General features: G+C 48.9%; 1 protein-coding gene across 6 annotated transcripts in view; it reads left to right on the forward strand.

Moving 5' to 3' along the window:
• The first annotated feature begins 224 nt into the window (after positions 1-224).
• The window catches only part of NDEL1 (nudE neurodevelopment protein 1 like 1), a 51,016-nt gene continuing 28,168 nt past the window's right edge, over positions 225-23,072 (forward strand). Inside the window, exons 1-2 of one of the 6 annotated variants that reach the window (XM_045083365.1) lie at positions 264-323; positions 21,688-21,796. In XM_045083365.1, the coding sequence (XP_044939300.1) occupies positions 21,773-21,796 (24 nt within the window). In that variant the 5' untranslated portion in view covers positions 264-323; positions 21,688-21,772. Of the gene's footprint in view, positions 324-15,369; positions 15,503-19,205; positions 19,460-21,687; positions 21,813-23,072 lie in introns of those variants that run through there. The other 5 variants (XM_045083364.1, XM_045083362.1, XM_004760195.3 and 2 more) reach the window with 5 other exon arrangements.

The raw sequence follows: 23,072 nt of genomic DNA on the forward strand, positions 1-23,072 counted from the left end.
CCGCACGCAGTGACAGTGGGGAAGCTTGAAGGCCTGGCTCAGGAGCCAGGACAGTACCCGATTTCTCTCTTCCCTTGCTTGGCAAGGAAGGAATCGTTTCTCCACTCTAGCCGAGCGAGGAGGCTAGCGGGGTTGCCTCACCTCTAGATCACGGGGTCCCCTCCGCCTTTGCGGCCAAACCCACTTCCTGTTCTTGTACCTCTTTTGTCATATGGTGATTCTCACATTTCCTGTTGACTTCTACTTCCCTTCAGCTGGTTCAGGGCCAGCAACCGTGGGGCCTGCTGTTGGTCTGATCGGCGAAGCCCTGGACACAGGAGCAGGTACAATGCGATGGTGGCGGGGGATGGGGGAGGGGGTGGGGGTGTCTGATTGGACGTCTGGGCCAGGTGAGGGCCAGCCAGAGGCGCCCCAGAGCGGGAGGGCTCCTGGTGGTCGGCAGACCCTCTCTCTGTCCATGGGACTGGGGGCACCGTCAAAGGCTGAGGTCAGTGTTGTGAAGTTGGTTATGTCCCTGTGGGGGGAACACCAGACGTTGCATTGATGGTGGCGTCCTGAAACCCCGTGGTCTATCCCCATCTCCCCAAGATCCCATCACCCTGATTTGTCTTTCCTAGGTACCAGATAGCATTTTCCAGGCTTGCAGACAGGGTCTCTTGGGTTCAGACAGGTTTATCTCATGTGATGCTTAACATTGCGCTGAGCTGACCAAGTTAGGAGATTGCCACCAGGAGTCCCAGCTCCTTGTCTCGTTCATGGGCAAGTCACTCCCCTCTGAACCTATTTTCTCATCTAGAAAATGGCACCATGTCTCTCTTTCAGGGGACTTCTTGTCTTAAGCAAGACAGTGATTATGAAACTGTTTTATAAACTATAAGATGGTATCTTTCAGAATTTGAGATTAGTTTTATTTCATTTTCTAAATGGAACTCCACTTTTTTTTTCCTGGTATAGAAAACCCCCCAATACAGAGAAAGTTCAAGAAAGTTCAAGTTTTTGCATGATTCCATCCGCGAAGATTACCATGGACCCTTTGACATACAGATTTCTAGACCTCAAAAAATTTTAAAAATGTGTGGCAGTAAAATATACATAAAATTTACCTTAGGTCCACAGTTCAGGGACACCAAGTGCGTTCACGTTGTTGGACGCCCATCATCGCCCTCTGGTTCTAGAACTCTTATCGTCTTGCAAAACTGAAACTCTGTCCCCACTAAATACTGCGTCCCAACTCTCCTTTTCCCTAGCTTCTGAAAACCACCATTCTGCTTTCTGTTTCTGAGTTTGGCGACTCTAGACACCTCATATAGGTAGAATCACATGGTATTTGTCCTTTCATGGCTGGCTTGTTTCACTCAGCATAAAGGTCTCAGGGTTCATCCCTGTTGTCACAATTGCCTTCCTTTTTAAGGCTGAACACAATTCTGTTGTGTGAATAGACCGCGTTCTGTTCCACCGTCTGCACGTGGGTTGAACACTTGAATCGTCTCTACCTTCTGGCTATTACGACCCTGAGTTCAGCAATATCTGTGTGAGCCCCTGCTCTCAGTTCGTTTGAGTATATGTCCACAAGTGGAATTGCCGGGATCATATGGCAATTCTATTTTTAATTTTTTGTGGAATTGTCTTACTTCGTACATAGCGACTGTGTCATTTGAGAACCCTATGGTAGTGTGTGAGGGGTCTGATTTCTCTACATTCTTGCCGACACTTGTTACTTTCTGTGTTTCTGATCGCAGCCATCCTGATGGGTGTGCCCTGGTATCTTACTGCAATTTTAACCTGCATTTTCCTAGTAATCAGTGGCATGGAACGTCATTCTTTGAGGCTTATTGGCCATTTGTATACTTCTTTGGAGAAACGTCTAATCGAGTCCTTCGTGCATTTTTCAATCGAGTTGTTTGTTGTTGTTGTTGAGTTGTAGGAGTTCTTTATATATTCTGGAGAGCAACTGGACCTTTCAAACAAATATTTCTTATGTAAAACTCTGTCATTCAACCCTTTTTTACTTGATAATATCATTTGAGTATCATCTCTGGTTAATTTATAAATATCTCCCTTGTCTTTCCTTTTTAAAAGATTTTATTTACTTATATATTTAAGAGAGAGAGAGTACTTGTGTGTGTAAGAGCACAGTGGGAGGAAGAACAGAGGGAGAGGGAGAAGCGGGCTCCCCTCTGAGCAGGGGGCCTGACACAGGGCTTGATCCAAGGACCCCAGGATTGTGACCTGAGCCAGAGGTAGATGCTTTGCCACCCGGGTATCCTTACCTTGTCTTTCTTAACAGCTGGGTAGTATTTCAGTGTATAGGTATACAGAATTTATACATAGTGATGTATAAATACCTACTGATGGGTGTTTAGGCTGTTTTCAACATATTGCTATAATAAACAATGCTCCAGTGAATGCACGTCTTTGCATACTAGCCCTATTATTTCCTTAGTGTAAATCCTTACAAGTTTATTGCTGGGTGAAAAGTTATACACCTGTTTACAGGCTTGGTACTTTTGTCTAAATTCCTTCAGTAAGTATCATACTTTTTATGTGTTTCAAATTTCACATCCACTTTTATTAAAGCAACACAGAGCAACACAATGAAAAATACCAATTCCCCTTCCCACCTTCCCACTTCCAAGTTTTCTTTACCAGACACAAACACTTTTAATGATTTTAGTTGTTTCTAAAGTGACTGGATGGCTGTTTTTTTTTTTTTTTCTATTTTAGTCATGATCTATTGACTTTTTATGAAAAGGAAGGATACATCACCCTATCTATAGTAATGCCCCTCCCATCTTCCTGGTCCTTCCTGATAACAAATTTTGCTTAAATCAGTGTTCATGTTTGTGTTACAAAAGTATGTTGAGCTGTAACTATGTAAGTATTGCTCTCTGAGCTCTCCACTTTACTATTATTCTTTCCTTCCTTTTGTTTAATTTTTTCCCCCGGAGTTGATGGTTGCCTCAGGTTTTCATTTTCTTAGCTTTCACCCACATATCACTGTTTCCTCTCCAACAGGGCTTTTAAATTTCTCTCAATAGGATCAGACACATCAGATGATTTCCCAGTTCCCATCTTTATTTCAACTGCACATTTTATTTTATTTTTAAAAAGATTTTATTTATTTATTTGACAGATCACAAGGCAGAGAGGCAGGCAGAGAGGGGGAAAGTGAGCTCCCTGCTGAGCAGAGAGCGGGGCTCGATCCCAGGATCCTGAGATCATGACCTGAGCCAGAGGCAGAGGCTTTAACTCACTGAGCCACCCAGGCACCCCTAAATGTTCATTTTTATGATCAAGGAACTAGACGCTGATTGGAGGTTCTGGAGGGGGCAGGCGGAGGGTCTTGCTGGCTGTTGGGCTTCTCTGTGACTACGCCAGATCAGGCCAGTGGTTGGGAGACTCTCTAGATCCAGTTGGGTTCCGCTGAGAAAAACTCTCTGATCTCCTGGCTGGAGGATACACGTCAGGCTGTAAGCATTCTGGGAGGCTATCAGGAGAAGGAAGGTAGGATCTCTTCATTCCATACACAGCCTTTGAAGGATCTGCCCTCTCTCCATTACCCTTCTTTTTGTAGTGTGGTGACTTAGCCTTGTCTTAGTCTGGACAAGGGGTGGCCCAGTGTGCCCTAGTCTGGAGCTTTTCTAAACATCCTCCTCCTGCTGGGGTGGGAGAAAGGTAAATACCTTGGCTTGTCATTTGCCTGAGCTATGAAGTCAGCCTCTAAAGTGCTTTGTAAACATAGGGTAGTTTCAACAGATCTTCCTGTGTGTGGCCCCGCCCCGTCCCGCCTTCCGTCGTCGCAGCCAGCACCTCCGGCTGGGGAGCCGTCTGGTCTGCGGGTGGAGACGCCGCGCTGCTTGCGTCTGGGGGACACTGAGTCTCCCCTCCAGCCTTTTCTGATCACCCCATCAGCAGCCACTCAGCGATCTACTGTCCATTTTACAAGATTCTGTTGACATCTCATGTCATCATTGTCTTTCCTGCACTCTATCCTCCTGGAGTTCTGCCTTTTAGAATTTTTTTTTTTAAGATTTTATTTTTTTATTTGACAGACAGAGATCACAAGCAGGCAGAGAGGCAGGCAGAAAGAGAGGAGGAAGCAGGCTCCCCGCTGAGCGGAGAGCCTGATGCGGGGTCTCAATCCCAGGACCCTGAGATCATGACTAGAGCCGAAGGCAGAGGCTTAACCCACTGAGCCACCCAGGCGCCCTGTCTCTTTTTTTGGTCCTGTCTTTTTAGTGGTGTTTCAAGAGGAAGTGATGATACAAGTACTCAACCCATCATGGTAGCTGCCGTGGTTGTTACGCCGGCCCTCTGACCAGCGTGGTACAAACGCACTGACTTCCTCATACCTCTCATAGCAGCGAGCAGCATCATTTATTTTAAACGTAGCTAATCTGATAGACAAGTTGTACGGCATTGTATTCTAATTGACATGTTCAAAACTCATTAACGATACGGCCGAATATCTTCCTACATGTTTATGGGCCATTTTTTGTCTTTTTCTGCAAACAACTTATTTTTATCCATTGTTCTTTTTTTTTTTTTTAAGATTTTTATTTATTTATTTGATAGACAGAGATCACAAGTAGGCAGAGAGGCAGGCAGAGAAAGAGGGGGAAGCAGGTTCCCCACTGAGCAGAGAGCCCGATGTGGGGCTTGATCCCAGGACCCTGAGATCATGACCTGAACTGAAGGCAGAGGCTTAAACCACTGAGCCACCCAGGCGCCCCCCATTGTTCATTTTTTGAGCGGGGTAGGAAAAGTGCTACATTGGGATATGTGGCCAGCTCTGCAACGAGGCATAGGGTCGATGTTTTATTTTCTTGTATATTCAGTCTCAGAGCACAGGCTTCAGAGAACAGTGGATCTTAATGACTATGTCCACATTTTTGCATGATTTTTTATTCCCTCCCTTGGATTAAGAAAATAATCTGTAGGGGTGCCTAGGTGGCTCAGTTAATTAAGCGTCTGACTCTTGATCTCAGCTCAGGTTTTGATCTCAGGGCAATAATAATGCCCTGATCTCAAGGCAATAAATTTAAGCAGCTCTATGCTGGGTGTGGAGCCTACTTAAAAAAAAAAAAAAGAAAAGAAAAAAGAAAGTAATTTTTGTTCACCGCAGCACGTTTGGAAGACACAAACAAGCAGAAAAAAGAAAATATAAATCACCTTTTCAAACGTTACGAACCTGTGACAATAAGAGTCATTTTAATTTGTATTCGTGCTTTCGACTTACTAATCATAGTTCATCCTCCTATTATTATACACTGTTGTATGACATCATTATTCGTGGTAACGTGGTATTCCGTTGCGTGGCTATGCGATCATTTATTGAGGCCGTACCCTACTGACCGACATCTTGGTTCTTTTGGATTAAAATCTTCATTAACAAGTTCCCCTTCGGATCAGGACCCCATGTAACCTTGTTTCCACTCTGTTAATCTGTTTAGCAATCTCTTTTTTGGGGGAGGGGAAAGGACAAAAGTCACACTTTAATCCTTTTCTGGTTAAATTGTTACTAATGCAAAAACAGACTCTCAGAAATGTTCTAGCACTTTCTGTCTTTCTTTTCCCCCTCTGTGGTTTGGAGGAAGATGGAGAAAGGTCATTCGGGGGTTCTCCCTAGATTCCTCCATGGCTTTTAACCCTGGGTGGAAAGGGTGGAGGGCCAGAGCACCAGGGTGGAGGGATGTTTGTAAAGAGGAGGAAACAGAAGCGGATCGGGCAGGTGTCCGAAGAAGTTACCCCAGAAATACTAGCTTAAGTGCAAAAATCAGAAAGAATGAACTGTCCCTGAGTCTGCCATTGACTGGGTGTCCTCTGCAGGAGTCCCCACTCAGGGGGATTTCTAAGTTCCCTCATGTCTTCCAAGGCATTCTGAACACAGACTTTGTCACCCCTGCCTTGTGACCCGGACAAACTGCTTGACTTCTCTGAGACTCATTTTTCTCATTTGTAAAGTGGGGACACGAAGAGCTACTTCATAGTGTTGTTGTGAACGGGTGTTTGGCAAGCACTTACCCGAGCCCTGACCCACACTAAGAATCCAATAAATGAAAGCTATTTTTATTGCGTGCCGATTGTTATGTAAGACGAGGATAATGATAGCATCCCACACCGTGTGCATGGAAAAGGACTCTGCCTTCTCAAAAGTGGTTTTCAAAGCTCAGCCTGCAGCTGGGACAGATGCCAAGGAGAGCCCAGTACAAAGTCACCACTGGCCACTGACCTTCCCTTTTGGTTCATTCTTCCCTGGGGCTTGGACGCTGTCCAGATGCGGGCCAAGTAAACATGAGAGTGTTTAACACAGATAAGTGGGAGGCACGAGTGTGAGTCCGACGGGGGAAGCAATAGGAAACACCACTTTCTAAATATAAAATATCTGTGAGCATAGCAGAGGGGACCTGAGCATCAGCTGGTTCGAGTCGCCGGTGCAGGGATGCCGGGAAGAGACACTGACATGCTGTCAAGTTGTGCCCAGTGAGAACGGAGCCGGGGCTGCAGTTTTGCTCTTTGTTGCTGTGCATTTTTGGCCAAATTACCCTCTTCTGTAAAACCAGCAGGCTGGATTCTATTTTTGTCCCCCAAATGCTGGCCTTGGTACTCCCGGAGGCATGCAGAGTGATGTTACCCGGGATAGGCATGGACAGTTGCCATCTTAGTAGTTACGGATTTACTTGATGAAATATTAGGGAAACTAAAACTGGTGGTTCATTCCAGGAGTTCATGGATATGATCGTTTAGGATGAGGCTAATGAAGGATGTAAGTCTATTAAAAAAAAAAAAAAAGCAAACCAATTCAGGGGTGCCTGGGTGGCTTAGGTGGTCGAGCGTCCAACTCTTGATCCTGGCTCAGGTCTGGATCTCAAGGTCATGAGTTCGAGCCCCGGCTTGGGCTCCACACTGGGCGTGGAGCCTGCTTCAGAAAAAGGGAGGGAGTCAATTTAAAGAAAAGCTCAAAGATGATAAGGAGAAGTGGCAAATATTGTGACGAGGGTAGAATGAGCACATCAGATATCGTAGGCAGAATGATAAGCCCTGGAAGATGTCCACACCATAACCCCCAGAGCTGTGAGCATGTCCTCTTACGTGGCAAAAATGGCTTTGCAGAGGTGGATCAGGCTTTTTTTTTTTTTTTTTTAATTTATTTGACAGAGATCACAAGTAGGCAGAGAGAGAGAGGGAAGCAAGCAGCCTCCCTGCTGAGCGGAGAGCCCTATGTGGGGGTCGATCCCAGGACCTGGGATCACGACCTGAGCCAAAGGCAGAGGCTTTAACCCACTGAGCCACCCAGGCACCCGTGGTTAAGGCTTTTGAAATGGGAAGATTATTCTGGGATATCAGGGTGGGCTTCATGTATGGAAAGGGTCCTCCTGAGAGGAAGGCGGGGGTCAAAGTTAGACCGAGCAATCTGACACCAGAAGGGCTGGTGGACAGAGGCGGCTGTGAGCTAGGAGCCCCTGGAAGGGGCAAGGAGCCTCCTGCAGGAACCAGCCCTGCCAACACCTTGGTTGGGTTCCTATGAGTCTCATTTCGGACACCTGACCTCTAGAACCTGAGGAGGATACCGTGGTGTTGTTTTAAGCCACTCAGGATGTGGTGATGTGCTTCAGCGGCCCCAGCAGACGAACACGTGGCCTTTTAGATGCCCTTGGAAGTGGTCCATTCTGCAAGTTCAGGGCCTCCCCAGGACAGAGCAAAGCAAGCTCTGCCAGGGTAAGACGGTCCTCCATCATACGCCCTCACCAACCCACTGAGGAGGGGCCTGACCTTCCCATGACTGTAGGGCAAGCTGGCCTCAGAGAGGCAGGGACCTCAGCTCTCCTCGAAAGGGTGCTCGGCACCCAGAGGGCAGGACCAGTCCAGACTCACAGGAGCTGCTAACAAGCTGCTCTTTTTACAGAGGAAGAAAAGGAGATGCAGAGAGGGGAAGTGATGGGCAAAATCGCCTGTTGATGGGGCCCAATGTGGCCAGGAAGAAATTCCTAAGGCGGTGGGAGGGAAGGGCTCCCCGGGGCTGAGGCTGACTGCGCCCTCACACCAGGGTGGGGAGCCCTGAGAAGGGGCGTAGCTCCGGCTGGGGGTGGAGGGTGGGTCTTGCCTCCCTTTGATCACCTCGTCAGTGTGTCTGGGCCTCCTGCTCTCACAGGGCTGCCTTTAATATCTTTCTATCATGGTCTTCACAACTGTGCTGCCAACACAGGACTTTTGGAAAATCGTTGACACAGCAACAGGCTTGGAGAAAGGGCTTTCCTGCTCCCCTTCCTCTCACTCCTCCCTGGTGTTCTACCACTGGCACTTAAATCGATGCCTGCTCCCCTCCAAAGGGACACGTATTTCCTTTGTATGGAAGGGGCATTTCTACTGTGATTGACATGACCCCTGGGCTGTTTTTCGTTTCTGCACTTTAGCCTTTTACGAGTCAAAATTGGCCTCCGTGGAACATACAGTCCTAGAAAAAGCCCGATCCGATTTCGAGCAGAAATTGTTTCTCATGCACAGCCCACAAACCCCTCCTCTGTCATTTTCCAAGTGGACATTGGGACCCATGCTGTATTTATGTAGGAATTGACAAAGGCTTGTGGGCAATTTCCTCCAAGATCCCGCGGACTCGGGCTAGGTTGTAAGCCCCTGTTAGGTTATGATTATAAACGGTCAGGGTACGGCGCCCCTTCCTGAATCCATGGTCTCCACATGTGTGACACCCCCCCCCCACCATCCCGCCAAAAAGCAATCCCCATTTTCCAGGTTAGCTATAGTTGACGTCCAAGGTAGTGACACCCAGCCTCCTACCCCCACCTTCTTGCTGTTCTCTTTGGAACGCTTTTGATTAGGAGCGAGCTGACGATGACATGTGTGTTAGTCACCTTGTAATTTTAAAATTTGTCAGCAGCTGCTGATTGCTCATTCTGTTTCATTGGAGAGGTCTTTACTGGAGTTTTAATGATAAAAATGATTTGATGAAAGGAAAGAAAAAGAGGGGCACCGGGTGGCTCAGAGGGTTAAGCATCCGACTCTTGATTGGCTTGGGTTGTGATCTCGGTGTCATGAGATCGAGACCTGCGAAGGGCTCCATGCTCAGCAAGGGGTCTGCGTGAGCTCTGTCTTCCTCTCCCTCTGCCCCTCCTGCCGCTGGTGCTTGCGCTCTCTTTCAAATAAATAAATAAAATCTTTAAAAAATATTTTAAAAAGAGAAAGGAGCATCTGAGAGCCAGGGAAATATCTCAGAACTTAACAAACATTCAACACAAGGCATTTGTTCATGCTCCATGTCCGGTGTTGCCCTCCGTGCCCCCCAAAATACAAAATATTGAAACGTCTTGGCCTCTTTGTTTCTTCTCAGTACTTAACACTACTGGACAGGCTAATGTTTCCTTCTTTTCTGTTTCTTCTCTGTGAGCTCATGTCATTAACTGCTCTGTTCCTGGAGCCTAGAACAGGGCGGGCACTCACTCTAGGCGATTTGTTGAATGCCTGCATGAATGGTCGTTCAGTCCTGTACGTCTGGTAATAGAAATTTGCCTGAAATTACCCGATACGCCCAGCGCAGCTCGGAAGAAACGCTCCATCTCTTTCCAGCCTTGTCATTTCATCAGAAGGGTTTGGGGGTGAGCAAAACCGGTGTCACCCTGTCTCCGTGAAGGTATGGAGCAGATCTTGCTTTGGTCTGGGGACAGTCACGCTGTTGATGTAGGTATGATGGCAACAGCCCGTGAGGTTGCCAGGTGTTAACCAAGCCAACAATTAATAGTGTGGAGCCTTCCTTTCCTGGGGAGGCGGCTGTCACTCCGGGGCGTGGGTAGTGACACAGGGGCTGGCTGGGAGCCAGGGCTGACAGGGAAGACAGAAGCTTGGAGGAGTGGAGGCTTTGAAGCCAGGAACACCACGAGGCTGCAGATAGTTCCAGAATGGGAGGAAGCCCACAGCTGAGGTGGGTTGCTGGGGAGGAAATTGAGGCAACTCCAAGATTCATGGGAGTGCGGCTGGGTGTCAGTTTCCATTAACAGGGAGTGGGCAAAGGCTGAGCCAAGAGTCTTAAGCCTCAGTTTAGCCCCCAGATAAGGACAAGGTGGGGTCCTTTCCTCCCAGGTATGAGAGCAGCACTCTGACAGGGAGGCCTGTGATGGCTTCAGCTTGACTTGTCCTCGTTCTCGCCTGTGAGCTACACCCGAGTCCTGCCATGGAAGGATCTGGAAGCTGGCAGCGTTCTCAGACAGACACAGCAGGAAGGGAAGGGACAGCAAGGAGGTCTGGACCCTTCTGGGTCATATACCCAGCTCCTGGCTTTCTGTTGACTTACAGACCTCTGGAGTTTGGGGAAGGAGGGGATAGAGAATCTGACAGGAGAGTGGGGTTTAGAAGGCATCGAATAGCTTTGAGCAGTTTGCTGCACTCGGTTTGATCGAGGAGCTGCTGAGCAGGCAACATAGACATCGAATGGAGCCCATCATCTCTTTGGGGTGGCGCTGGGTTACCCCTGCTCCGCTGTTCACGGCTGTCTGGCTCAGGGGTGGGGGACCAAGCAGCAGGGGGCATTTTTTAAAATATAATTTTTATTTTCTTATTAACATATAGTGTATTATACTGGGAGTGTTTTGGAATCAGATGCGAACTGGCTACCATTCTTTATCTTAGAAGGGGGGAATTTATCATCTGGTTGGAGGCTGGGCATTTTGTAGACCACACAGCAAGCCCTTTATCCAACTGATTTATCGAACGCCCACTCTATGCCCGGCACTGTGATGGGAAGTAGGATGAGCTTCTCTATGTGAGACACTGGCATGTATTATCATGTTCTTAATTTCACATCTCTCTTGCATTTTACATAGCAGCCTTTATCATAAGAGTCCTGACAATTTTGTGGAGGAAGACAGTCGTTCCCATGACAAAGCCTGATACTCAGGGAAAACTCTTGCCATATCTTATCCTCTTGCTCTGGGCAGATTCCTTCCTTCCTTCCTTTCTTTTTTTTTTTATTTGAAAGATTTTATTTATTTATTTGACAGAAAGAGATCACAAGTAGGCAGAGAGGCAGGCAGAGAGAGAGGAGGAAACAGACTTTCTGCCAAGCAGAGAGCCCTATGCAGGGCTTGATCCCAGGACCCGGGATCACGACCCGAGCCAAAGTCAGAGGCTTTAACCCTCTAAGCCACCCAGGCGCCCCCCTTCCTTCCTTTCTAAGATTTTATTTGTTTAATCGACAGACAGAGAGCACAAGCAGGCCAGGCAGGGAGGGAGAAGCTGGTTCTCCACCGAGCAGGGAGCCCGATGTGGGGCTCAATCCCAGGACCCTGGGATCACGACCTGAGCCAAAGGCAGCCACTTAAACCACTGAGCCATCCAGGTGTCTCTCTGGGCAGGTTTCTTTCTAGCATCTATCATGATTGGACAGAAAGACATTTATTTGTCTATTGGCTTATTATCTGTCTTCCCCATTAGAAGATAAGCTCTACGGGCGTGGGGTGCTGTGACTGTGACGCACTTGAATCCCCAAGTTCAAGAACGGTGCCTAGAACTTAGCAAGCGCTAAACTCACAGCTGGAGAATGAAAGGCTTCGTTCTCTCTAGAAAACCACTTCTCACCTCAAGGTCCCAGAGCATAATTTTATCCCTGCCAAGAATAATTTTTAAATAAAAATTCCTATTTTTATTATAACTATTCTTTTTTATTTATCAAAAAACGTTATTTATTAGAGAGAGAGCACACAAGCGGGGGGAGGGTCAGAAGCAGATCCCCTGCTGAACAGGGAGGCCGACGCGGGGCTCGATCCCAGGACCCTGGGATCATGACCTGAGCCAAAGGCAGAGGCTTTAACCCACTGAGCCACCCAGGTGCCCCTGAAACTTGTTTAACTGACTTTTTGCTAAAGATCTGTTGCTGAGGAATAGTGGGACAGTCAATATTATCCCAGTGCTCAGTGAGATTTGGTTCCTTTGTGGGGAGCCCAGACACCTCCAGAACCAAAAGGCCATGTTCAGTAAGTCTCCTGTGAACTATTTGGGGTTCTGCTTGAACTCAGAGGAAGGAACACTCATTTGGGGGCATTAGGTATCGGGAAGGCTTCCTGGAGGAGGTAGCATATGAATGAGATTTCCAAAGGCAGAGAGGAAGGTGGGTTGGCCGGGCTCAGGGAGCAGGTGTGGGAGTCAGTAAGAGGCCCAGAGATGAAGGGAACTCTGTGGGGGACACAGTGGAAGGTCTGGCCGGACCCAGATTGGTGAACTGTAGGAAGTAGACTGTGGACATGTGTTGGAGTTGCTTTGGGAGGGCCTTGAATGCTAGGTTTTGTAGTTTGTACGTTATCACCAAGGCAACAACAGGATGCCGAAACCACTTTTGGAGCAAGTGATGCTCTGTACACAGAGGGATTTTGGAAAGGTTATCCTGATGGTGGTGTGGTCTGCTGGGCTGGGACCGGGAGGAAGTGAAGGGAAAGAAGTTCGGAAAGGGCGGGAGAGAGAGATAGGAGACTGTGAACTAGGGAGATCCAGGAGGAAAATGCTGCGAAAATGGAATTGAGAGAGTTTATGATGGGCGGGTCTCTTGGATTCGGTGACCTTCTAGAGTGAAATGAAAGCTGGGGGAAGGAGATAATTAAGGGTGACTTGAGGAGGCTTTTGTGCCTTAGTAACTAGGGGAATGACAGCATCTTTGTCAGAAACACGAAGTCATTTTGGAAATTTCAACTGGGGTAAAAGGAGGATTTGTTTGGGGTTCACACATGAGAGGTGGTGGGACCCCTGGTGGAGGTATCCAGCAAGACTCTAGTGACCAGCCAGCCTTTGGGAGTCCCTTGGCCAGCCTGGGTACAGGAGATCTATGCCCCTAGAGATGGGCAGAAAATTCCAGTCACAAAAGATGCAAGGCTGAATCAAACCTTTGCTTATCAGGTCTCTGCTTGCCTGTTTCAACAGAGGGTTCCATGGGCCCCACATCCCCTTGGAGTTTTCGAGGCAGGCCTGTGTTCACTGTGTCACCTTCCATGTGTGATGTGGCTGGAGTCTACGATCTTATTAGCTTGTCCAGACTTCTCGTAAGGCAGCTGGTCAACCCCTACCTCCCAGTGGAGACTGGCCTCTGTTTCCCAAGTCTCTGTGAGTTACTGCCAGGAAAGGTGGGATGCTTATGCCTGCTCTCAGGGACTGTGATATTGACCTGCTTTGGCTAGATCCATTCCTCATGGAAGCAGAGGATGTAGCAACCTCTTTCATCTTTGTTAAATTCCCAAAGCCGATTTTGCAACTTTTGTTTCCCTTAGAGGCTGCTTTCAGGTCTCACTTCCACTTTACTTCCCCAAGATGGGCAGGGGAGTGGGGCAAAGGCTGTTCACTGTTACTTGGGAGAAAGCACAACAGTGCAGAGGAAGGAGATCAGTTGGGGGCTTTGCGATTATTAACAGCCTTGCCAGGCAAAGCCCATTCATTGAGATGGGGCCAACGCATGGAGTCCAGACTGGGTAGGGGGAGTGGTGGGGCCTGGAAGATGACGCCAGCATTTTGTGCAGGGCTTGCCCTGCCATTAGGTGACTCAGTGTATTTCCCAGGACTTCAGCCAGGAGGCGGGGACAAGAGTTGCAGACTTTGTTTTTTCCTTTGGGCTGGGATTGCTGGGTCTTGGCAGGAGGTCCACAGGAAGACCTCCCTGCCTAATTACCTCTCTGTGATCTCATCTAACAGAGCACAGCTTCCTGCCAGGGAAGCAGAGCCCCAGATCCGGAAAGAGCTTCTGCAGTGTCCCCCAGGTCACTGGGCTTGGACAAAGACCTGCTTGGGTTAAAATTCCAGCTCCTCAGGGCCTCGGTTTTGTAAGTGTATTACTCGAGGTAATAATTGTGGCCTCACAAGCTGCTTGTGAGGACTGAGGGAGGTAATTTATTTAATGCACTTAGCATGGTGCTCTAGCCCCCAAATATTGTTAATATTAATTAAATTAAATAAAATTATTAATAGACATCCTGAGTGAAAGCATAGTAGTGGTGAAGAGCGTGGTTTCTGGAATTAAACCATCCAGACTAGCTGGATTTGGATCTTGAGTCCACTTTTTTCTAGTTGATTGACCTTGGGCAACATTATTTTGCTGACTCAGTTTCCTCACTGGTGAAATGGGAATTTTAACAGCACCGATTTCCCAGGGTCCTTTCGTGGATTAAATTATGCAAACCGAGCATTTCTCGTAATTGCCAGTGCCTACAGATGGCACAACAAAAGGGCACTTCTCTTACTGTCATTATCATGATCTTTTCAACCCTCTTTCAGAGTCTAGCTCAAGGTGCCATCCTTCCCGCAAACACCGTTCATCATGTTTCCAATTTTTATTGATTTGGACACCTATTACAATTCATTTTGCATTGTTCCCACAAAGGTCTATTTCCTCAAAAACGTGACTGAACTTCCCAACCTCACCTTGCTTTCACCTTGAAGCCTGTCTTTCACATGATTATCGCGTCCAAAAACCCCACAGACCCAATCCCGAGAGCCCTGACATCAGGGGTAATTACACGGCACATTGTGCACTCAAAGTTCCCAGAGCTGTTTTTTGAAAGAGCTCCGTTCTAGCTTCCGCTTCCCAAGCCGTTGCTCAGCCTCATCTCTCCCCTTTCTGAGCTGAGCACCCCTCGGCCCTCTTCCCTCCCAAGTCACCTAGGAGGCCAGGCTTCAGGGGCCCCAGGGCGACACACCCCCAAATAAATGTACGCTCAGATATGCAGAACACGTAAGTGGATGTTACTTGTATTCCTCCCAGCGAATCCATGCATTCCAACCAACAAGTATTTGAGCGCCCACTTAGTGTGCCAGCTCCCGGGTGGGAACGAGAAAGACCTGGGGGGGTCCTGCTCTCCGGGCACTTACAGTCTGCGGGGGAAGACAAGTCCCGGCACACAGTGCCCGCCGGAGGGAGAGCGCAAACAGCACGCAGATCCCCGTGGGAGTGACGAGGGGGACGGGGATACCCCTGTTACTCTGCAGGGTGCTCGGGGGTGTGCTACGGGGTGAGATCAGACCCGAGAGTCACGCTACGAACGGGCGCCCGGACACACGGACACTCGAAGGACCTCGGTGGCTGAAAGACGCGGAGGCCAGAGGGTATCACCCCCAAACCCCCTCCTTGGGGCGTCACTTCCCGTACCCGCTCAGCTGTTTTGGGGGAGCCGCGACGACTGAGGGCGCCTGCGCAGAGGCCGCCGCCAGCCTGACGTCAGCGCGCCGGGCCCGGCCCGCCCCCCTCCCCCCACGTGACGCCATCCCCGCCGCAGCCACGCCCCGGCCGCGCGCGCGCTCGCGCGCATGCTCCGGGCCCCGCCCCCGTGCGTCACAGAATGGCCTCGGACACCGAGGCGGCCCCTGACGTGTCGGGGAGGAGCCGGGCGCCGAGGTACGCGGAGTGGAGCTCTGGGCTGCGGAGGGGAGCCGAACCCAGTGGCTGGGCGGGCCTGGCCAGGCCAGCGGAGCGGAGACGTCGGTCGAGCGGCGGCGAACATGCGCTTTTGACACATTGAAGGTGAGCGGGCGGTGCGGGGCCGCTCCCGAGGGGGCCGGGCCGGGTGGCGGCGCCGAGGCCTGTCCCCGGGGGAGCCCGCTGCGCCCGCGGGCCGGGTCGGGCCCGGGCTCTGGGGGCGGCCGACCCCGGGCGACTGTTCCAACCGCTCTAACTGCCCTCCCAACCCCTGCCCGCCCCCGTCCGAGGTGTGGCCCAGGGAGGGGGTGGCCGGGCCGCCGGGGCGAGGGGTGCGCGGACGCAGGCCGGGACGTGGCATCGCGGGCCGGGGCGCTGGTGGCCGCGGCGCGCCCAGCCCTCCCCCGCCTCCCCCCGAGCGCCCTCGGCGGGCAGGGCTGTCGGCCGGCTCGGATTCCCAGCTCCCGGGGCCTCTCCGCGCTGGGGGCGGCAGCGGCCCGCGTCGGGCTTCGGTGGCATCCCCGTGACTCCCCGTCCCTCCTGGAGTTCGCAGAAGTGTCCCCAGACGGGTTCGGGTTGCCTGTCTGCTCCCCCCCCCCTTTTTTTTTGGCTGGTAAGCAACGAAGTCACCTTTTAAGTTTTGCCGAGGCAGTGCGGGTTCCTTCGGTGTTGATAATTACATTCTAATTCGGCAGCGCCTTGACGCATTTCAGAACGCTGCTTGCTGTCTCGGGAGCCTCATCTCCCTGGGTGGTGCCTGATTCTGTTACCTCCACTGGACGGATGGGGAAGTTGAGCCCAGGTGGGGTGGGTGGAAGGAGGAAGTGATCCACGCCGGAGTTTGGATTTTCCCAGTTGGTGAATGGCTTCGTTTGGATCAGAATTTACGGCTCTAGCCTCGACGTTAAGGTGTGTGTGTGTGTCTGTGTGTGTGTGTGTATGTGTGTGTGTGTGTGTGTGTGTGATTTTTATACCCTATTCAGCTAGAAAGCACAGCAGAAAATTTGGCTTGCCGAAAATACGCCAGAAGCTAGTAGGGAGAAGATGCATTCGAGTATTTTTGAGCAGACGTACTCAGGATAAGAACTGCTAGTGGGGCGGGGGCGGAGGTGGGGGGAATGCCTGGGTGGCTCAGACAGTTGGCTCAGGTCGTGATGACAGAGTCCTGGAATCGAATCCTGCATTGGGCTTCCTGCTCCTCGGAGACTCTTTCTCCCTTTCCCTCTGCCACTCCCCCTGCTTGTGCTCTCTCTCTCAAATAAACAAATATCTAGAACAAAAAAACAAAAAACTGATACTGGGTCGTTAAGAAAATCATTCTCTGTCTGAAACGTTCATGGGTCGCTGGCTAATTATTCTGTCTGATGAACTGTGTTGCTCTTAATCCACTTCTGAAATAGGGTAATGGCTTTGCTAAATCGTGCAGCACTAAGTCATGGGTTGAAGAGAAGTAAAGGGGAGAGGAGGAAGATAGCTCTTCTGAATTTTTTTTTCCTAAGATTTTATTTATTTATTTGGCAGAGACCCCAAGTAGGCAGAGAGGCAGGTAGAGAGAGAGGGGGAAGCAGGTTCTCTGCTGAGCAGAGAGCCTGATGCAGGGCTCTCCTGAGACCCTGGGATTGTGACCTGAGCTGAAGGCAGAGGCTTTAACCCACTGAGCCACCCAGGTGCCCCCGGGAGATTGTATTTATGATCAGCTTTGAAAAGGAAAGAATTCTGTAAATGTCACCTTTGGGAGAAGTAGATTTTGTTCAAAGGCACATATCACCTACAGTGAGTTCCAGAAGAACTCTCTCAGTCTCATTAGTCGACTGAGTCGACTCAGTCTCATTAGTACAACTTCTAATAGGATGGCAATATCATAGGGGATGGATATATATATTTTTTTTACCATTGCACAAAATGTAGCTTCTGGGTAAGTGTAGCATTTTGCACAGGCTATTTTACACCCAAATGAGTTGATTTGTCAGTTGCTGACCATCTGAAGGTCACGTACAGTGTGATAATGCCGCTACTTTTGAGATCCATCCTCCCATCTGTATGAGACACAGGATGGAGGGAATGTTTGGGTAGCAGAGGAGAGTACATAATTATCTGCTTTTATTTCAGCCTCATAAGATTATCGATGTATCATTAAAGCTTTTTAAAGAAAATTTTGAGCAGTGAATTTTTCCATATTGGCTAACTTTCTGTAGCCTTAGTATCTCCAGTTACATAGTTTCAAATAACGCAGTGAACACATCCTCCCACTGTAACCCGAAGCAAACTGAACAGACTGTCTTTACAGGCTGGAGAAGGTCTTTTGAATATCTGCAGCGGTGGCAAATTTTGGTCATTTGCAAAAATTCTGATTTTTGGGAAGGGTATTCCTTTTTTTTTTTTTTTAAAGATTTTATTTATTTATTTGAGAGAGAGACAGTGAGAGAGAACATGAGCGAGGAGACGGTCAGAGGGAGAAGCAGACTCCTCATGGAGCTGGGAGCCCAATGTGGGACTCGATCCCGGGACTCCAGGATCATGACCTGAGCCGAAGGCAGTCGTCCAACCAGCTGAGCCACCCAGGCGCCCAAGGGTATTCCTTTTTAATTATTATTTTAAGATTATTTATTTATTTGACACAGAGAGATCACAAGCAGGCAGAGGGAGGGGAAAGCAGGCTTCTTGCTGAGCAGGGAGCCCGATGCAGGGCTCCATCCCAGGACCCTAGGATCATGACCTGGGTGGAAGGCAGAGCTTTAACCCATGGAACCACCCAGGCACCTGTGGAAAGGATATTTCTGATGAATAAAATCAGAGTGATAAAGTGGGATAAAGCAGTCAGGAAGCAGTAAGAATGAGGTGTGACTACAAAGAAATAACTTTTTTTTTTTTTCCTGTTTTTAATTTTGTTCTTCAGGGCTGTTCCGAAAGAGGTTTTAAAAAGTGTTTTCAGGAATGGTGGTATCACAGGACTATGTGCAGTCCTATTTAAGAGATTCACTGCTGAACTATTTTTTTTTCACAATTTAATGGAATTTATGCTACATACACTATGTGCCAGGCTCTGTACTAAGTACTTTACAAATACTTATTCCCCTAATCTTTTCCCTAATCTTCATAACAGCCCTATTATTATCCTCATTGGGCAGGTGAGGAAGAGGGGGGCACAGAGTGGTTGAGTAACCTGCCCAAGGTCATCCAGCTAGTGAATAGAGGAGTCTAGCTCCAGGGTCTGGGCTCTCCACTGCTGTGCTGTGTTGCTTCTACCCCTTGTTTCTAGGCTGAATGTCTTTAATTGGTTTCTTCTGGAAAAGATGGTCATTTTAGTAAAAGGTTTCAGTTGTAAATTGTACTGTTTATGGGACCAATAAACAGGTTGTAAAAGTAGCCTGTTAATTGGAGAAATTGGCGACAACATTCGGTTTACATAAGATTCAGCAAGAAAATAGGAGATGCACGTGTGAAATAAAAACACACATTAAAGTGGTTTTGCTGCTGTTACTTGGCACCGAACTAAGGAGTTGGATACTGAAAAAGCTTCGCAGGAAACTCTGTTTATAACCCAAGTCATCAGGGAATGCCGATGGCAATGTTGATGATTGTGTTAAGAATGTGGCCCCATTTAAGCAACAAAAATCAGGAATAAATGGATACTTTATAGGACACCCAGAAGTGTAAACAGATAGATTCCGTGGGGAACACAACTTAGAGTGGCCTCACCCAGAAAAGTTTCACATTGGGCATGTGAATGATAAGCTGGAGGCAGTCCTGCTACAGATTGTTTGTAGAAGGATTGGCTCCATGTTAAATCCATTCAAATAAATATTAGGTGCAAGGACGGCATCTGATAGTCATTACGAACTTCCGTAAGGACTCTGGGCCATGGACCACACGACCCCCCACAAGCAGTTGCTGCCTACTAACAGGAAGAGTCCTGAAAACTTCAAAAGTACCCTACCTGTGAAGAAAATGTTGAAATACCGAAGAGGCACCAGTCACCCAATTCCAGAAAGGCATACATGTCACCTAGACAAGGTGCAAAGCATGACAGCGACATCCCTGTGGGACCAAGATGGCTGCCAGGTGACTGTAAGCTACAAAGTAATATATAATCAGCAAATTAAGATTTCATTTTTAAGTAATCTCTATCCCTAACAGGAGCTTGAACTCAACACCCTGAGATCGACAATCACACAGCCTCCTGACTGAGCCAGCCAGGTGTCCCCCTTGTGCTTTCATCACAAGCTCACATGGATCCCGCTTCCCAGGCTGCCCGTGACATGGGACTCCTCGTTTCCCCCGGAGCCACCCATGTAGCTGAGCGGGGGCCGGGCTTCATCTGGGGCCTTCTCTTCCTCCCGGTCCTGAGTCGGAGCCGCTGTTCCTTGCACCCGGTGCTGCCTGGGCGTGGTTTTCTCTGCCTTCTGTAACTATCTCAGGAAGTGTGTGGGAGGTCATCCTCCTGAGTTCTTGCAGGAGAAAAAAATTCTCTCATTGTCTGGATTACCTGTTTCCGCTCAGTTCAGTAGCTCCTAGGATTTTCTTGTGTTCCTGGGTCTTCTCATTTGTCTGGTGCTTCTTGGTTGTCCATTTCTATTAGAGACCGAAGGGCTGGACAGTGATTATTTTAGATAGCAAGTGTGTGGCTGTGGCTCCCAGGCTCTGCCCAGCGAGTCCCCTCTAGCCCCGTTCTTTGGAGCAGAGCCTGTTTGGAGCTTGTACGAGGCTGTGGATGTGGCCTGGTGTGCGTCAGACTGGCCATGTCTAGCAGGCAATGGTGGGTCTTACAGGCCTGATGGAGTATGTGGTGGTGCCCCGTGAGGCAGAAATAAAGTGCTCACAAGTGTTTTTTTGCTTCCACTATTCCCGAAATAGGAATTTAGGTTTTCATAAAGGAAAGCAGTACTTTAGAAAGTAGAGAGGGACTAAGGAGAGGAAGGGTATAAGTCATTTCAAACATTTGTTGAATTTCTCCCATGTTCCATGTAATAAATCACTGGTTCTGCCCTCAAGGAACCAGCTGGAGAGATTTCCCTTTCATTAAAAAAATATAGATTTCTTATTTGAGGGAAAGTAAGTAGCACCGAACTTTGCTTCTTGCGTGCCTATGATCTTCGTAACCTTTTACAAAGCCATAATTTATTGGAGTGTGTATCAGCATCTGAGTATCATCGATGAACTGCTCATCGATACATGGTTGCCAGTGTTTGATATGTGGTTGCCAGTGTTGGAAGGATGAGTGGAGGACCTGTACCCATGAGGTTCTTCAGGGCTGGATTCATAGATTTCAGATAGATTTCAATTTTGGGAAAGACCTTACAGAGAGCATTCAAGGGACACACTGATTGTTCCCTCACCTTGAGGTGCCGCTTCGTGCACTGATTGTGTCTTGATCTGGATTGTTAATATGCAGTCTGCCCCTTCCTTCCACGAAATGGGAGGTAGGAGTCCTCAAGAGTTGTTGAAACCACGGGGTGATACCTTCAGGGTTTTGGATATTCTTTTGAAGTACAAATACTTCTGTTCTTCACTAACCCCTTACTACAAACTGTGGCTATAAATGAGATCACTCCTACAGCCGGGGACATGGAGTGCGAATGGGGATCTCTGATGAAGGGGTAGGATTGTAAAAATGATCCGTAATATTTAGTAGTCACTGTGCAGACTTGAAGAGACTTGTCATCTGCTCCAGACTCTCATGAGAGGAGAAAACGGAGACCTTGAGGGGTCAAGCGGACGGCTTAAGGAATTGAATGGCAGGATCGGAACCCGAGAGTCCAGTCCGGGCAGGCCTCCCCCTCCGTGAGGTTTCCATTTTCATGCGCTGTGGGTCCTGAGCTCATGTCCCAAGAGTGGAGTGGTCCAGCCAGGGGGGTGCCAGTGGAGGGCTGACGGCGCTGGAGGAGGCCCGCCTGGGGTGCCAGGTACTCCTCCAGTACCTCACCTGACACGTAGCAGTAGATGAGTAAATGCTCGGAAGTACTCGTACTTCTCTGTGACAGGTGTTCTGCCTGGTGCCATGAGGTGCACAAAGCGTGGTCAAGAACCCATCTCTCTCTTTTCTTTCTTCCTTTTTTTTTTAAAAAACTTTTTATTTATTTATTTATTTTTTAAGATTTCATTTATTTGACAGACAGAAATGACAAGTAGGCAGAGAGGCAGGCAGAGAGAGAGGGGGAAGCAGGCTCCCCGCTGAGCAGAGAGCCCGATGCGGGGCTTGATCCCAGGACCCTGAGATCATGACCTGAGCCAAAGACTAAGGCTTAACCCACTGAGCCACCCGGGCACCCCAAGAATCCATCTCTTTTCAGAGAACTCAGACGGCTTGGTAATTTCGAGTAATTGGAAGATCGGCCAAGATGCTGAAAGTCAGAGAAGGTGGTGTGGTCCGGAAAGATGTGGCTGCAACAGAACACGCCGGTCAGCCTCCAGCTAAGTGTGTTGAGTTACGCGTTTATATCACTCAGCGAGACATCACTCTCGTACCTCTTGGCACACTCACCCTGAAGCGAGAGTTTCTGGTCTGTGACTTCTTGCTCAGCCTGTATGAGTAGCTTGTGCTATGTGAACTCTGGGTTTCTCTTAATTTACTTTTAAAGCCGCTCGTTAGGGCGCCTGGGTGGCTCAGTGGGTTAAGCCGCTGCCTTCGGCTCAGGTCATGATCTCAGGGTCCTGGGATCGAGTCCCGCATCGGGCTCTCTGCTCAGCGGGGAGCCTGCTTCCTCCTCTCTCTCTCTCTCTGCCTGCCTCTCTGCCTACTTGTGATCTCTGTCAAATAAAATAAATAAAATCTTTAAAAAAAAAAAAATAAAGCCGCTCGTTAGTTCTTGCTGCCGAGTGTGCATTAGGTGGATTTAATTTTGGTTTCGTTTAGCTGATGTCACTGAACATCTATTGTGCAGACCCGGCCCTTGGTCGAAATAAGAATGATACACAGCCTGACGGGGACACAGGTTTCAGCAAGTGCTTTACCATGTGCTAAGTCTCGCCAGGAAAGCAAGTGTGGGGTATGCTGTAAACAAGAGCGTGGCAGATTTCAGTGCTGTCTGAGGGTAAGAAAGGCTTTCTGGAAAAGATGACAGCTAGGTTTTCAAGGACACATAGGAGCTTTCCAAATGCACTAGGAAGGGAGAGCCCTTCCAGGCGGAGGAAACAGCCAGACCTGAAACAGAATGTCATGTTCAGACCGTTTTGATCAGTGTTGCTGGAATACAAAGTGGGATGTGTGGGAAGGGGGTTGTAGGAGGGAGGGCAGGCATTTTGCTCCAGGTATGAATGTAGAGTGAGCCCAGTGTCCGTGGCAGTTCATTTTCTGGCCAGCCAGTTGGGGTTTTTAGGCGGTCAGTCCAAATGTGACGTCACAGATACTCCACACCACCCCCCCACCCCCCATGCTTTGGGAGAGCAACCAAGATGAGAGAGCGTTAAAGTTGGGGATGAGTGAGCTCATGGAGGAAGCTTTGGACTTCAGATAATTAAGTTTTTAGAACTGTAATAATAGTGAATTACTGAGAATGTGGTCCCTGACTTGCTAGTGCATCACCAGGCGCAGGCTCTGCTAGGTCTCCTGAAGTGGTTGTGTGGCAGGGAGGGACGTGCAGGGGGAGCGTCACCTCGGACAGTGACCTTGTTTCTGTCATCTGATTCCTGAAAGACCGGCTGCTGGGGCCCGGGGTACGGGATGGTCCTGTGGGGC

The sequence above is a fragment of the Mustela putorius genome, unplaced genomic scaffold, assembly GCF_011764305.1.
Source record: "Mustela putorius furo isolate JIRA1106 unplaced genomic scaffold, ASM1176430v1.1 tig00000695_pilon_pilon_pilon, whole genome shotgun sequence".
NCBI classification, from domain to species: domain Eukaryota; kingdom Metazoa; phylum Chordata; class Mammalia; order Carnivora; family Mustelidae; genus Mustela; species Mustela putorius.